We start from the raw sequence: 12,803 nt of genomic DNA, 5'->3' as shown, positions 1-12,803 counted from the left end.
ACACTCTCCACTTTGACCAACAAGGCTTCTGACCCTCAGGAGGCCTGGCTACTCCAAACCCCCCGAGTTTCTCACAGCCTCCAGTGGCTTGGTTTTCAGGACATGGCTTATGGGGCCTGTGATAAGCACTGCAAGCTAAACAGGAGTATGGGCCACCCTCCAGGGACTCAAGCTCCAAGTCAGTCTATTTCTTGGAGGAGACGGGCTGCACAGTTAGCAATCAGACTGGCTAATAAAGGGCTGACCAGGTAACAGGCACACGGTCCCAAGGTGAACTCTGCCCTTCATGCTGTAATCACTATGGTCTAGAACTATGGTTAATAAAGGGTGACAGGCCTCAAGAGAGCAAATGATTCACTCCTTCTCCAAGGTCACACACTAGATTCATATGGACACGGGGCACACACTCCTTATGCCTGATGACCTTGTTTTCTCACTCCCATGTGCCACCAACAGAAGGGAGAGTGGTGTGGGGCAGACCCTTGAGGAGCAGCAAGCTCTCCACGGACCACATCCTTACACTGGATCAGTCCACATCTGTGGCGTGGGGAACACACAGAAAGACAAGTGTTGTACAGCCCCAGAATTTTTCTTTTGGCAGCCAACAACTGGGCATATTGCACGTTTCAAGGTTACCCAGGAGCCCCGAGACACAAATACGGGGCAGTAGCAGACAAATATTGCTCAGGGCTTTTGGATCAAGCCAGAGTGAGAATTCCTGAAGTGGACATCAGGAAGGCGACCTCTGGAAGCAGGCAACCAAGGGACTCGCGAAAACTCTCCACTTGGGGCCTTTGGGATTCTTCATGCTGGGGCCTCTTGGGCATCGATAAGCCTCCTTTTCTGGACCGCAGGGATGTGCAGGTCACCAGTTAGGATGGGCAGGTTCGGGAGGTCAAGGGGCACATCCCTTCGGACCCCAACAGAAGTAGACTACGCAAGGCCAATGGTTCAGAGGACAGGAAAGGGCGTTTTCTAGGGGCTGGCTGGGCAATTCTCCTGCCCTTCCCGTCTCTCATCAAATACGAAGGCCGATGAGGATGAATATTAAGAGGAGAAGAAAAATGAAAGTCGTGTCCCGGGTTTCCTCCCACTGGAACCCCTTCTTGGCCTGGTCCTCCTGCTGTTTGCGAAGAGCCTCCCGCCGGGCCCGGAGGCGCCGCTCGCGCTGCAGCTGCTCTCCGTAGTGAGCCTGGTAGAAGGCGTCGAAGTTGAACATGGTGCGGGGGGCGCCCGAGGCGGCCCCGCCAGCCTCACGGGCCCGGCAGCTGGACGGCGGGGCGCGGGGAGCCGGGTCGGCCGAGGGCCGGACGCCCGGCCCGAGTAGGTCCTGGTCGCTGAGCAGTCCGCGGTCGTACTTGCGACGGAGGGTGGCACTGCCCAGCACCAGGTAGGCCTGGGAGATGCGCGTGAAGCGCTCGGCAGCCTCGGCGCTCCCCGAGTTGCGGTCGGGATGGTAGAGGAAGCTCTGCCGGTAGTAAGCCGCCTTGATCTGCGCCTGGGTGGCCGTAGAGGGAACGCCGAGCAGCTCGTAAAGCGCCGTGCGCGAGTATGGGCCGTCTCCTCCGGAGTAAGTCCTCGCTCGCAGGTCCGGGTGTATCGCCGAATTCTGTGGAAACCTCCGGGTTTGCCACAACTTCCACAGGAACAACCGCGGCCAGCAAGGCCGGCGCGGAGCTGCCATCTTGAAAGGGGGTGGGCGGCGCTGGGTAGCCAATCAGGTGCACGAGGAGGCGGGGAGAGGGGCGGGGCATGCGCATTTCGAGGCAGTCGCGGGGCTGATGACATAAAAGCCGGGTTCCGGGAACGCCAGCGTGCTGAGGAGGCTAGAGGATGGCGTCTCGGGGTCGGAGACCCGAGCACAGCGGACCCCCGGAACTGGTGAGGCGCTTGGCCCGCGGGTATCGCTTTCTCCTCTTCTAGGGCTGCGGCGTCTGAATTCTTTCCTCTACTTGCCTTTCTCTTCTTCTTCCCCGCAGTTTTACGACCAGAATGAAGCCCGGAAATACGTTCGCAAGTGAGGGGAGCCTGGAATCCCGCGGCGTCGGGGGGCCGGGGCCCGGCAGCTGCCCCAAGTGTCGGCATTACTTGGAAAACATGCAGAATGTGGGGGCGGGGGAGAGCAGGGAGCTGGGCGAGGCCACTTCTCTGCCTCCGTCAAGGCAGCGTTAAGCCGTGATCCCCGTGGGGCCTCGGTAACCGCGGCGCCCAGCTGCGGTCGTGCCTGCTTTACCCGGTGGCGTTCCGAGCGCAGGGCGGCCGCTGTTCCAGCGCCTGGCGAAGGGGGCGGAGGGCGTTGTCGAGGGTCGGTTCTGTGGGTGGGGAGGAAATAATAGGTAGGTTCGCATGATCGAGGTACGTTGTCGCATTACCTTTGCACGACGGCTGGCCATTGGCACAGGTATCTGCGATGCCTGGAGGGTAGCTACTGGGACAGGTACAGAGTCATTTGGCAAGTAGAAGCTTCAGCAGGGACTTCCGAAACTGCCCTTTCCAGTATACGACGCTGTCGAAAATTCTACAGGATACCCGGGTTCTCCTTCCCGTTCAAATTGGAGTTCAAGACTGAGAGGGTCAGCAAAAACCTCTGGTCCACTTGTCTTTACGAGACACACATAGACTTCCATCTGCAGAGCTCCATGTTTAGGCATTTTGAAAACTGTGGAGTGTGATTCTTTTTTTCTTCCCCCTGATCTTAAGAAGGTTGGATATACTATAGACCTGTTAATTGTGGCAGCCTGAAGCCATCTATTGAAATATGGTCTGAGTGATTTGGTATAGAGATAATGTAAAATGTCTTATAATGTTTTATGTTGATAATATATCAAAATAAATATTTGGGGCGGGTGAGGTGAGCATGCCTGAAATCCCAGCAGCTTGAGAGACTCAGACAGAAGGATCATGAGTTCAAAGCCAGGCTTAGCAACAGCAAGGCACTAAGCAACTCAGTGAGACCCTGACTCTGAATAAAATACAAAATAAGGCTGAGGATGTGGCTCAGTGGTCAAGTGTCCCTGAGTTCAATCCCTGGAACCCTGCCCACCAAAAAAATCGGGGCATATTAGATTAAATAAACCATTATTTGACATATGGAGTTACAAATAAACTTACTGCAGTTTACCTACTTTTTTTTTTTAAGAGAGAATTTTTAAATTTTTAGTTTTTAGTTTTCGGTGGACACAACATCTTTATTTTATTAGCGTCCCGAGCATACCAGGCGAGCACGCTACTGCTTGAGCCACATCCCCAGCCCCAGTTTACCTACTTTTTAATTGTAGTTACTTAACAGTCACACAAGACTTGCATGTTATTTCTTATGATTTTGTTTTTATCTATTTATTTTTAGATATTGATGGACCTTTATTTTACTCATTTATTTAAGTGAGGTGCTGAGAATCGAACTCCATGCCTTACATGTCCTGTTTATGTATTTATTTGCCCTATTTGTTTTTTTTTTGTTTGTTTGTTTATTTATGTATTTTGTGGTAGTAGGGATTGAACCCAGGGCCTGATGCATGCTAGCCATGACTTTACCACCGATGGGTATCCCCAGCCCCTGCTATAGGTTTTTGTTTGTTCTTTTGCTTTTAGTACTGGGGCTTTATCACTAAGCTACATCCTCAACCCTTTTTATTTTTTATTTTGAGACAGGCTCTCACTAAGTCGCTTAAGGTCTCAAGTTGTTGAGGCTGGCCTCAGACTTTTGATCCTGTCTCAGCGTTCTGAGTTGCTTGGATCACAGAAGTGTGACACCATACCCGACCCTGCTTTAGGTTCTTGTTGTGCATTTTTTATTCTTATATATGAGAGTCACTTTCTCTTTGGAAGAATATATTTATAAGTAATAGAACATTGAAGCCTGATGGAGCTGTAGCTAGTCACTGGTTGGTTATTATCTAAAGGATTTGCTCCCTTCACATCAGCCTAGCAGCTGGTGTATATAATTTATGTCACGATAAAATAGCATGTTGTTGTATTCCATGAAGTTTTAGGACCACTGTTAAATAGATTTAAGTTATAATTACAAGGAGCAGGGTCAAGAAGGAGTACCTCTGGCTGATGGTTCCTTTCTTCTTCTGGGTTTTTGTTCTGGTGAGGTGTAAGCCCAGCACTCCTTTATCACTCACTGTACTCTGCCTTCCCAGCTCACGGATGATCGATGTCCAGACCAAGATGGCTGGGCGAGCACTGGAGCTCCTTAATCTGCCCGAGGGTCAGCCCTGCTACCTGTTGGACATTGGGTGAGGTCCTGGGGCCTGGTTCAGGTTGCCTTGGCAGCATTTTTGCTACTCAGTAGTACTGAGGCCCTCCCTGTCCCATTGTGTCTTCCAGATGTGGTTCCGGGCTGAGTGGAGATTATCTCTCAGATGAAGGGCACTATTGGGTGGGCATTGACATCAGCCCTGCCATGCTGGGTGAGTATGCCCTGTCTCACACCAGGGTGGCCACCCTCATGAGTAGGGCGCAGCTGTACTCCTTGTCTGCTTCTCTTATGTCCTTTTCTTCCATGTAGATGCAGCCTTGGACCGAGACACGGAAGGAGACCTGCTTTTGGGGGATATGGGCCAGGGCATCCCCTTCAAACCAGGCTCCTTTGATGGTTGTATCAGGTGAGGGTCTTCATTTCCTGTTCTTAATTTTGTAGGCCAGTGCTCCCAAACTTGGCTATAGCAGAGTCACACAGGATATTTGAAAGTATACATCTCCTGGGATTTTCAGATTTATTTCAGAAGGCCCAAAAATGTGTGCTTAATTTCAAAACTGTCTACTGTGATCAGCTTGCATTGCCAGGTTCAGACCCCTCAGTATGGATTCTCTGTGTGCTTGTATATGCTGGGGTCGAGGGGCTTTGAGCCTCTAGAAGCCATTTCGTGGGCCTTGGAAGACGTCTTGTTTTCTTCTTTTCAAACAACTAGTGGAGAGTGCCTGGGATACTCTAATGTCTTCATTGGCTTTGGAGCTCTTTCTTGGTTGTTGGGTCAAGTTTGGGGCATGTTTTTAGTTTGGTAAAAGATCTTAGAACACTGAAATGACTTGGAAATATGAAGTTTTTCTTTGTCTTCCTGGCTGAGTTCTGTTCAGTGTTTGGAGCAGTGCCCTGTTGCTGGGAGTGGAAGCTGGGATAAGGGAGAAGTTACAGTCCTTCATTTGGGGATACCTCCTTTGGCAATCCTAGGTTGGGGGTAGGATTAGGGTGAGGAATCAATATTTGAATTTGAAGATTTTCTTAATTGTAGGAGTAAGACTTAGGTCAGGGGACATTTCAAGGGTAGCAGTTGTTTTTTCAGGAATGATTAGGTGAGGTGTTCTAAGCTGTGAGAAACCAAAGGCCACTAATATAGTATGTATATCAGGAGCTAGTGGTCGTGTATGTGTGTGGGGGGGGGGGGTGGGGGGTGGGGGGCTCATGCATCCTAAGTGTAGAGTCTACTGTTGAGCTGCACCCCCAGCTCCCCCCGCTCTTGGTACTGGGGTTGAATCCAGAATGCTGTACCATTGAGCCACAACCCTAGCTCTTTTTAGGATCTTGCTAAGTTGCCAGAGCTGACCTCTAACTTGCAGTCTTCCTACTTCAGCCTCCCAAGTCACTGGGATTAGAGGTTTGGATGGCTGCACCAACTTCATTTTTTTATTATTATTATTTTTGTTTGTTTTGGTACCAGGGATTGAGCCCAGGGGTGCTTTACCTCTGAGCTACATCCCCAGTCCTTTTTTATTTTTTATTCTGAGACAGAGTCTTGCTAAGTTTCTGAGGCTGGTCTCAAACTTGCAATCCTCCTGTCTCAGCCTCCTGAGTTGCTGGGATTATAGGTGTGTGCCACCATGCCTGGCTCATTTTTGTTTTTAAGAAAAGAGATGTTATGGTGTATTTTTTAAAAAACATTTTGTATACGTAAGACGTTGTACAGAGTGCTGTGGAATACGTAGAAATGAAACACAGTTGCTGCTTTTAAGATTGTCTGTGCTTTATGAGGGCCGTAGACAGCCAGGCCGCTGAACACAAAGCCACTTGTGGGGTGTGCGCTGGGGAGTTGTGGGGCCTGCCAGAGTTGTGAAGAAGAGCAGAAGGCCTTGAAGGAGAGGAGCCGGGTGGGATTCAGGTAGTGAGGGGCCTGCAAGAGAAGAGGAGCAAGAGAGGGCATCGGTGGGTGGGAGGGAGCCAGGGAGCACAGGGTGAACGCAGGGTTTCATGGGAGTTGATATTGCACAGGGTCAGTTCCCCAGGGGGCTTTTAGGAGCACCCCAGACATCGGGGCTTTATTTAGTAGGTGATGGGGGTGGGGAGCAATGCAATCAATCTGTTTGAGGAAGGCTGTTTGAGATGGAAGCAGAGTGAGGGGAGGTTGAGAAGCATTTGAAATGCTCCTGGGTGCTGAGGTGGGGGCAAGCTGGGAGGGGGACATGGGAACTGCTGAAGGCTTAGATCAGGACTGCAAAGACCCTGGGCAGGCACAGAAGGAAGCACCTTAGCATAAAGGGGCAGCTGGACCAGTTGGGTGCCCTTCCTTGACTGGGAAGAGAGTGGGGGGCCTGACTCAGGAGGTGAGTGCTGGCTAGCTTGATCCAGTTTGTAAGAGTGCCCAGGAATGGGCCAGCACTTTCCAAGAAAGGTGTTCTGGGCAGGAGGCCATGGTGGAAGGTGCCAGAGGCCTGAAGAAGCCTGGAGTCCGGAAGGCCAAGGGTTGGTCCCTCTCCTGATTGATCCCTTTCCTTTCAGCATCTCTGCTGTGCAGTGGCTCTGTAATGCCAACAAGAAGTCCGACATTCCTGCCAAGCGCCTGTACCACTTTTTTTCCTCTCTGTATTCTGTTTTGGTGAGTATGAGGTCTCCTCCTTTTCCGGGCTGGCTGTCCTTCCTACCCACCCCTGCAGGTTGGGTTGTAGAGTTGAGGGGTCCCATAATGGGAGGGGTGGCAGGACCTTAATGTGGTTGCCGCTATCCAGGCCCTTAGCCAAAACAGAAGTCCAGGTGCAGTGGGCTGACACTAATCAATCCCCAAAGACACTGGAGTCAGTATGAGACCCAGGTATGAACTTGGAATAGGGCAGCCTCTGTCGATCACAGTTCCTTGGGTTTCTGGGAGATAATATTACACAGGGTCAGTTGCCAGAGGGCTTTTAAGAGCATCCTACGAAGTTGGGGCTTTCTGCTACATTTTAATCAGAAGTTGGGGACGTGGGCTGAGAAGAGTGAGGACAGAATGGCATGGCCAGCACAGAGGGCACTCCGGAAGTTGTACCCTTCCCATGTCTCTCCCTCTCCGCCCCCCCCCCCCCCACTGATGTCAGCCTTAGATGGGAGCAGGTTGATTATTTATCATTAAGAGCATTTGTTAGCTTTATTTTGTCTCTGTAACTGGAATGGTGTTGATTTCATTTTTTTTCCTAAGATTCAGTCATGGGTTTTGAAATTCTAAATCCTAAAGGAACTCTTTCACAGTTTGAAAGACCTGGGTGTGTTTGCCACCCTAGTCCCCCCTCCTCACCCCACTTTCCCAGGCAAATGGTCCCTGGAGGTGGCTGGCTACTGGTCTTGAGGGTTTTGGGTTTCTCCCACTCGCACCCTGGGTGCATCTTGGAGCTGCAGGGGCCTTGGTGCTCCCCCTTCCTCACTCATTCCAGCAGCAGCTGCCCCCACATGAGTACTCCGCCCAGGGCCCTCAGAGCGAGGCCTGCCTTAAACCAAAGGGAGCCCAGGAGCCCGCCCCCTCCAGCCTACTGAGTGTTCCTTTTGGTACTTACCACTGCTGTCAGTTGGTTGCCTCCACCACCAAAAAGTGGGCTCCGACCATTTGGGAGTGTCTTTTGTTCATGAAGATGTCTCTGGCCCTAAGATCAGCGTCCTGCACACACTGGGAGCTCATGAGTATTTAGTGAAGGAAGGCCGCCTTGTCCTGATCCTTAGGGCATTTGTGAGGCAGTGACATTTCTGTTGCCCCCAGGCCCGTGGTGCCCGTGCCGTCCTGCAGCTGTACCCTGAGAACTCTGAGCAGGTGAGCCCTGGCTGCTGGGGGTGGCAGTTGGTGGCGAGTGCAGAACAGGGAGCTGCCCTGGTGCTCCCTCGGCTGCCCTCTGGCAGCCAGGAGACCACAGACAAGGAACCTCACAGGCTGTCAGTGGGAATAGGGACTGAGCACCCAAGAGTGGGCCCTGCAGCCCCTGATGGTGACTGGTTATCCTAAGAGGGGTGGTGTCCATGGTACCAGTTAGGTGTCTTGTCTTCTCTTGACAGACAAGGTGGTATTACAGGTAGTGGGATTTCCTCAACCAGATAAATGGTGGGAGGGCAAGGAGTGAGCAGGTGTCTGCTCTGGGCCTTGTGGGTAGAAATGATGAATTCATGTCCACTCAGACAGGACGAGTCCCCTTGACTAACACATGAGTGAGTGGCTCCCAGCTGGTGGCCATTCATTTGCTGAGGTTAGAATGAAGAGATGGGTTCCTGGGCTGGAGAGGGAGACCCGGGGGGATCTCCCTTCTCTAATCCCCCAAGGGAGGAGCGGGCCTCTTTGTGGCTCTGGGGGTTGTGGGACTAACTGAGGGTGTCTTATGGAGAAAGGCCTTCCATGTCTGGGCAGCAGCCTGACTGCTTGAGGGGAGGAATGTGCCTTCTCCTTCAGCCTCCCCTGCCCAGCTCCCCACCCTTTTCTCCTCAGTTGGAGCTGATCACAACCCAGGCCACGAAGGCCGGCTTCACGGGTGGCGTGGTGGTGGACTACCCCAACAGTGCCAAGGCAAAGAAGTGAGCGGGGTTGGTGGGCTGTGTAGGCCAGCGGATGAACCAGGGTGGTACCGGGGTGGGTCCCAGGGCCAGTGGGACTCCCCACTTCCCGCAGGGCTCTGAGTCAGGGCCTCCCTTACATTCTCGTTTCAGGTTCTACCTCTGTCTGTTTTCTGGGCCTTCAACCTTCCTGCCGAAGGTGAGGGACCCTGGGTTTCTAGGCCTGTGTCTCCAGCATTTCCAGCTGTGGAGCTTAGCCTGAAGAGCATTCTGAGAGAACAGAGGTCAAGGTGGCCCAAGCCCCAGAGCTCAGAGCCAGGAATGTCTATTTCTGCAACCTGGAGGCAGAGACTGCCTGCCCCGCAGGTCCCAAAGGGTGTTGGCTCTTTCTGGAACAGACCTTGTGCCTATTGCAGGAGCTTGGGCTCAGGGTCTGGATTGGGCAACAGGGTTGCGGATCTGCAGGGTGGTCTAAGAGCACTTTGTTTCCTACAGGGGTTGAGTGAAAATCAGGAGGAAGAGGAGGCCACTGAGTCCATGTTCACTAATAAGAGGTAAAGCAGTTGCGGAGTCTGGTTAGGGGCAGGGCCTGTCACCACCAGGTTTGTAGTGTTTCTCTGCTTTCATCCCAAGCCTCAGCCTCAGATGCAGTGGGGATGCCATGGTGGGACTGGAACTGGACATCGCTCTTGAACTGTGCCTGCTTCTGCTGGAGCTGGAGGGTGGGACACTTCTGGATGTCTGGGCAGCTCGACTCCCTTAGTCAGCCCGCAGGTGCCCTTGCCCCTCGTGGCAAGCTGCCGCCTCCACACACCTGGGCCCCGTCCCTGCGTGGCTCCCTCCCGGCTCCCCTTCCCTCTCCTGCATCCTCATCTCCACTCTCCTGGGTCATTCGCATCTGCACACAATTTATCCTGTTTCAGAAAAGATCCTCCCTCAACCCGGATCAGCTGCCCACTGTCACTCTGTCTGTCTGCTTCCTGGGAAGCAGAGCGCCTGCTCGCCTCCACCTGCTTCCTCTTCTGCCGACCTAGCAGGCCCTCAGCTTCCCCACTGACCCCATCTTGCCAGATCCGCCTCCTCTCAGTCCTGCCCTCTGCTGTCCACATCTCAGCTGCGTGCTCAGTGGGGTCTGACACAGAGGCCACTCTCTTCTGGACATGTTGTTGGCTGTTCACCCTGTCCTGCTTCCCTGCAGCTCCGCTGGCTGTTCCTGTTCAGTGTGCTGTGGGTTCTCCTGGGTGGTGTGCTGGGCAGCCTGGCCCACTGCTCTCATCTCTGCCACTTTAAATGTCAGCCAGGATTTCAGAGCCCATGTCACAGCCTTAGCCTCAGTCCACTGCAGGTTTCCCAGCTTCTCAGTCCCCTTGCCTGGACTCACCACCTGCCCGTCAGACTCCCAAGTTCCCCACCTTCTCAGTCATTCCTGTCCTTCCTCACGTGTGACATCCAGTCAGCCCACCCATGAGTCCTGTCATCCTTCCCTCAACATGTGCCCCAAATCTGGCCTAGACTGTCACTGCCGAGGTTCCCTGCTGTCCGTCCATCCGTTGAAACTTGAAAACAAATTTCAACTTGTTTTTTGCCCAGCAGCGACACTGGACCTCTTCTCAAAGGTTCATCATCTCCTGTCGATTCCCTGCCCACTGTCTGTGGTGGCCTTCCTGTCGCCTTCATTCTCCACCTGTCCCTGCTCTGGGTCTTGTGCGTGGTTATTATTTGTATCCCCAACTAAAATGAAATCTTGGTGGGGCTGGTGTCAGATCGTTGGATCAACAGTAGCCTCTTGTTAATAGAAGGTGCTCGGGATTCTTGAATGTGTAGTGGATTATGTGGTGGCTGAGAGGGAAGCTGTTCCCTGGTTCTGCTGGATGAAACCAGTCTCAAGGTGAAAACTGAGTGTTCCTGCAGCCACCAGACCACTCCTTCTGACCCCTGAGGGGTCCTGTGGTTGTTCCTCTTGGCTGGGGTGGGGGTTGTCTGCTTGGCAGAGGAGGGTACAGTTGTGTTGACCTCTATGCCACTTGGTCCTCATACCTGAGTCTGCTGACCACATGTCCTTGCTGTAAACTTGGGTGAGCTGGGGGACTGGGCACCATTCCCCAGCTGTTTAAAAGGGGATGACCCTGCCCTGTCACCACGTGTGGAGCACAGTGTGTGCTTCGTGGCTCCCTTGCTCTGCAGGCTCCTGCTCCGTGGCTCAATGTGGACATAGGGGCGGCTGCAGCCTTCTAACTTACTGTCACTACTGTCTCATCACATTGAGGACAATTTCAAATAGGTGGATTAGGAACAAGTTGAAGGCTTTGTCTAGTGAGGCTGTGCCTCTGCTGCTTCTGCTTCTCCTGTTTGGTCTGCGCTTCCTCATCCTAACTGACCCTCCAAACTCCTGAGGCCACGCCCCCTTTTCTCTTGGCCTGTGGGTCACACCCCAGCCACCTGCTCCCTTATGTCCCCCAGGCCTTTCCCACTGCTGCTTGCGGCTGCTGCGTGCTGAGTGCTTCGTTATGGTTTCTGGGACTCAGCTCCTGCACGCACCTGTGCAACAGTACTGGGGTTCAGTGGGACTTGCTGGCTCTGGCCTCGCTTGCTTCTCAGGACTCTCCTGGGTCTTCTGGGCTCTTCCAGTTGTCTTTCCTCACCCCAGGGTCCCTTGTTCTGGTCCTTCTCTGTGCTCCTTTCTGGTACACCCTGAGCAGCTCTTGGGCCTCCACACTGGCTTTGCCTAGAGAGCATTGCCTCTGCCCTGGTGTACTCGAGGGGTACCTGAAGGGCAAGGCTGGTTCCACAGGCTGTGCCTGCGGGTGCTTGGGGAGTGGCGGGCAGCTTTGCCTGTGTTGTGCTGGAAGCATTGCTACCAGGCCGGGATGTGGCTTTAGGGGACCAGCCCAGGCTTCCTCTTGTGGCCTCTCTCCCGTGGCGCTGTGGGGTTCTCGTCTCCTCAGCCAGAGCTGGGGGCCAAGATTAGTCTTTGAGGTCCTCGTCAGGGCTGCTGGGAGCCTGGTAGTCTTGTTTTCCTACCTCAGACATGAGTGGCTGGGAGCCCTTTGGTCACTTCCAGGCATCCCAACTCCACAGGACCACCAGGGCCCCCTGTGGCAGCCCTAGGCAGGGGGCCTCTGGCTTTCCTTGGCACTGCCAGCACTGACCTGCTCTTGGCCAAAGTTGGCCCCAAAGTAGTGCAGCCCCTAGAGGCAGGAAGTACGTGCACCCAGCACAGTTGCCACAGAGATGCCAAGTGAAGGCCGCACACCTCTGGCCCCAGCACCTGTACTAGGAAGGGGGCTGTCCTGGGGACGCACCATCATGGAAGAGGGAGTACTTGCAGGAGGGGGCAGTGAGAGACCACCTTTATTGGGGGAAAACTCCCAAACTGTCAGCATGTGCCGAGGGGCAGCTCAGTCCACCACTCATGGCCACGCCTCTGGCCCAGGGTTCCCTACAGGCTGGCACGGCGAGGCCTGGTGAGGAAGAGCCGAGAGTGGGTGCTGGAGAAGAAGGAGCGCCGCAGACGTCAGGGCAAGTGAGTAGCGGGCAGGGAGCAGCAACGTGGGGGCGGTGGCCATGGCCATTGAGGGCTCACCTGCTGGGAGGGCTGCGGGTTCTTTGTCCTGAGACACTGTTGTCTCCCACAGGGAAGTCCGACCGGACACTCAGTACACCGGCCGCAAGCGCAAGCCGCGCTTCTAAGTGGCGGCCACCTCTGGACAGCTCCGACCCATCATGGGAGCCGCCAGCTCAGCTCTCGCCCCCAGGAAGTTTTCTATTTTGAAGTGATTACTTCTGCAGTTGACAACATAGTATTTTAGAAAAGTTCTAAAATTATTTTCACTAAATAAGTTATAAGGATTTCTTGTTTTGTTCTAAAAGCAATAAACCACTTTGCGTAGAAGTGAACTCCCATTCTGTCCTCCCTCTGCCCCAGCTAGTCCAGTCCTGTCCCAGCCTCCCTAATCCCTCTGTTGGGGGCTACTGCAGGACTCCAGGCAAGAATTGGGTCTCAAGATCCAGCTGGGTGGAAGCAAGGAGCAGGGTAGGTTCCTTGAACTAAGGGCTCCTGTCACGTGGGACTTGCACATCG

The 12,803-nt window shown here is 53.5% G+C and overlaps 2 protein-coding genes and 1 non-coding gene across 4 annotated transcripts; 2 read left to right on the top strand and 1 right to left on the bottom strand.

Moving 5' to 3' along the window:
* Positions 1–410: 410 nt before the first annotated feature.
* Positions 411–1,694, bottom strand: Dnajc30 (DnaJ heat shock protein family (Hsp40) member C30). The gene has a single exon (XM_027948500.2). The coding sequence runs from the start codon at positions 1,682–1,684 to the stop codon at positions 1,019–1,021; it is 666 nt and encodes a 221-aa protein (XP_027804301.1). The 5' UTR covers positions 1,685–1,694; the 3' UTR covers positions 411–1,018.
* Positions 1,695–1,778: 84 nt separating this feature from the next.
* On the top strand, positions 1,779–12,614 carry Bud23 (BUD23 rRNA methyltransferase and ribosome maturation factor). Of its 2 annotated transcripts, XM_027948459.2 has the most exons (12): positions 1,779–1,881; positions 1,980–2,017; positions 4,146–4,241; positions 4,333–4,415; positions 4,514–4,610; positions 6,719–6,815; positions 7,944–7,994; positions 8,658–8,743; positions 8,876–8,921; positions 9,218–9,276; positions 12,156–12,245; positions 12,358–12,614. In XM_027948459.2, the coding sequence occupies exons 1-12, from the start codon at positions 1,834–1,836 to the stop codon at positions 12,410–12,412; spliced, it is 846 nt and encodes a 281-aa protein (XP_027804260.1). In that variant the 5' UTR covers positions 1,779–1,833; the 3' UTR covers positions 12,413–12,614. The 2 variants fall into 2 exon arrangements, with proteins under 2 accessions (XP_027804260.1, XP_071461812.1); XM_071605711.1 differs by lacking the exon at positions 1,980–2,017 and having other exon boundaries at positions 1,817–1,881.
* LOC114103184 (small Cajal body-specific RNA 20) lies at positions 11,627–11,754 on the top strand. Its single transcript, XR_003584614.1, has one exon. It is a non-coding gene; the product is annotated as a small Cajal body-specific RNA 20 (non-coding RNA).
* Positions 12,615–12,803: the final 189 nt, after the last annotated feature.

Source organism: Marmota flaviventris, chromosome 19, assembly GCF_047511675.1.
Source record: "Marmota flaviventris isolate mMarFla1 chromosome 19, mMarFla1.hap1, whole genome shotgun sequence".
NCBI classification, from domain to species: Eukaryota; Metazoa; Chordata; class Mammalia; order Rodentia; family Sciuridae; genus Marmota; species Marmota flaviventris.
Note: the sequence above shows the minus strand (reverse complement) of the source record. Positions and strands in the feature narration are given on the sequence as shown.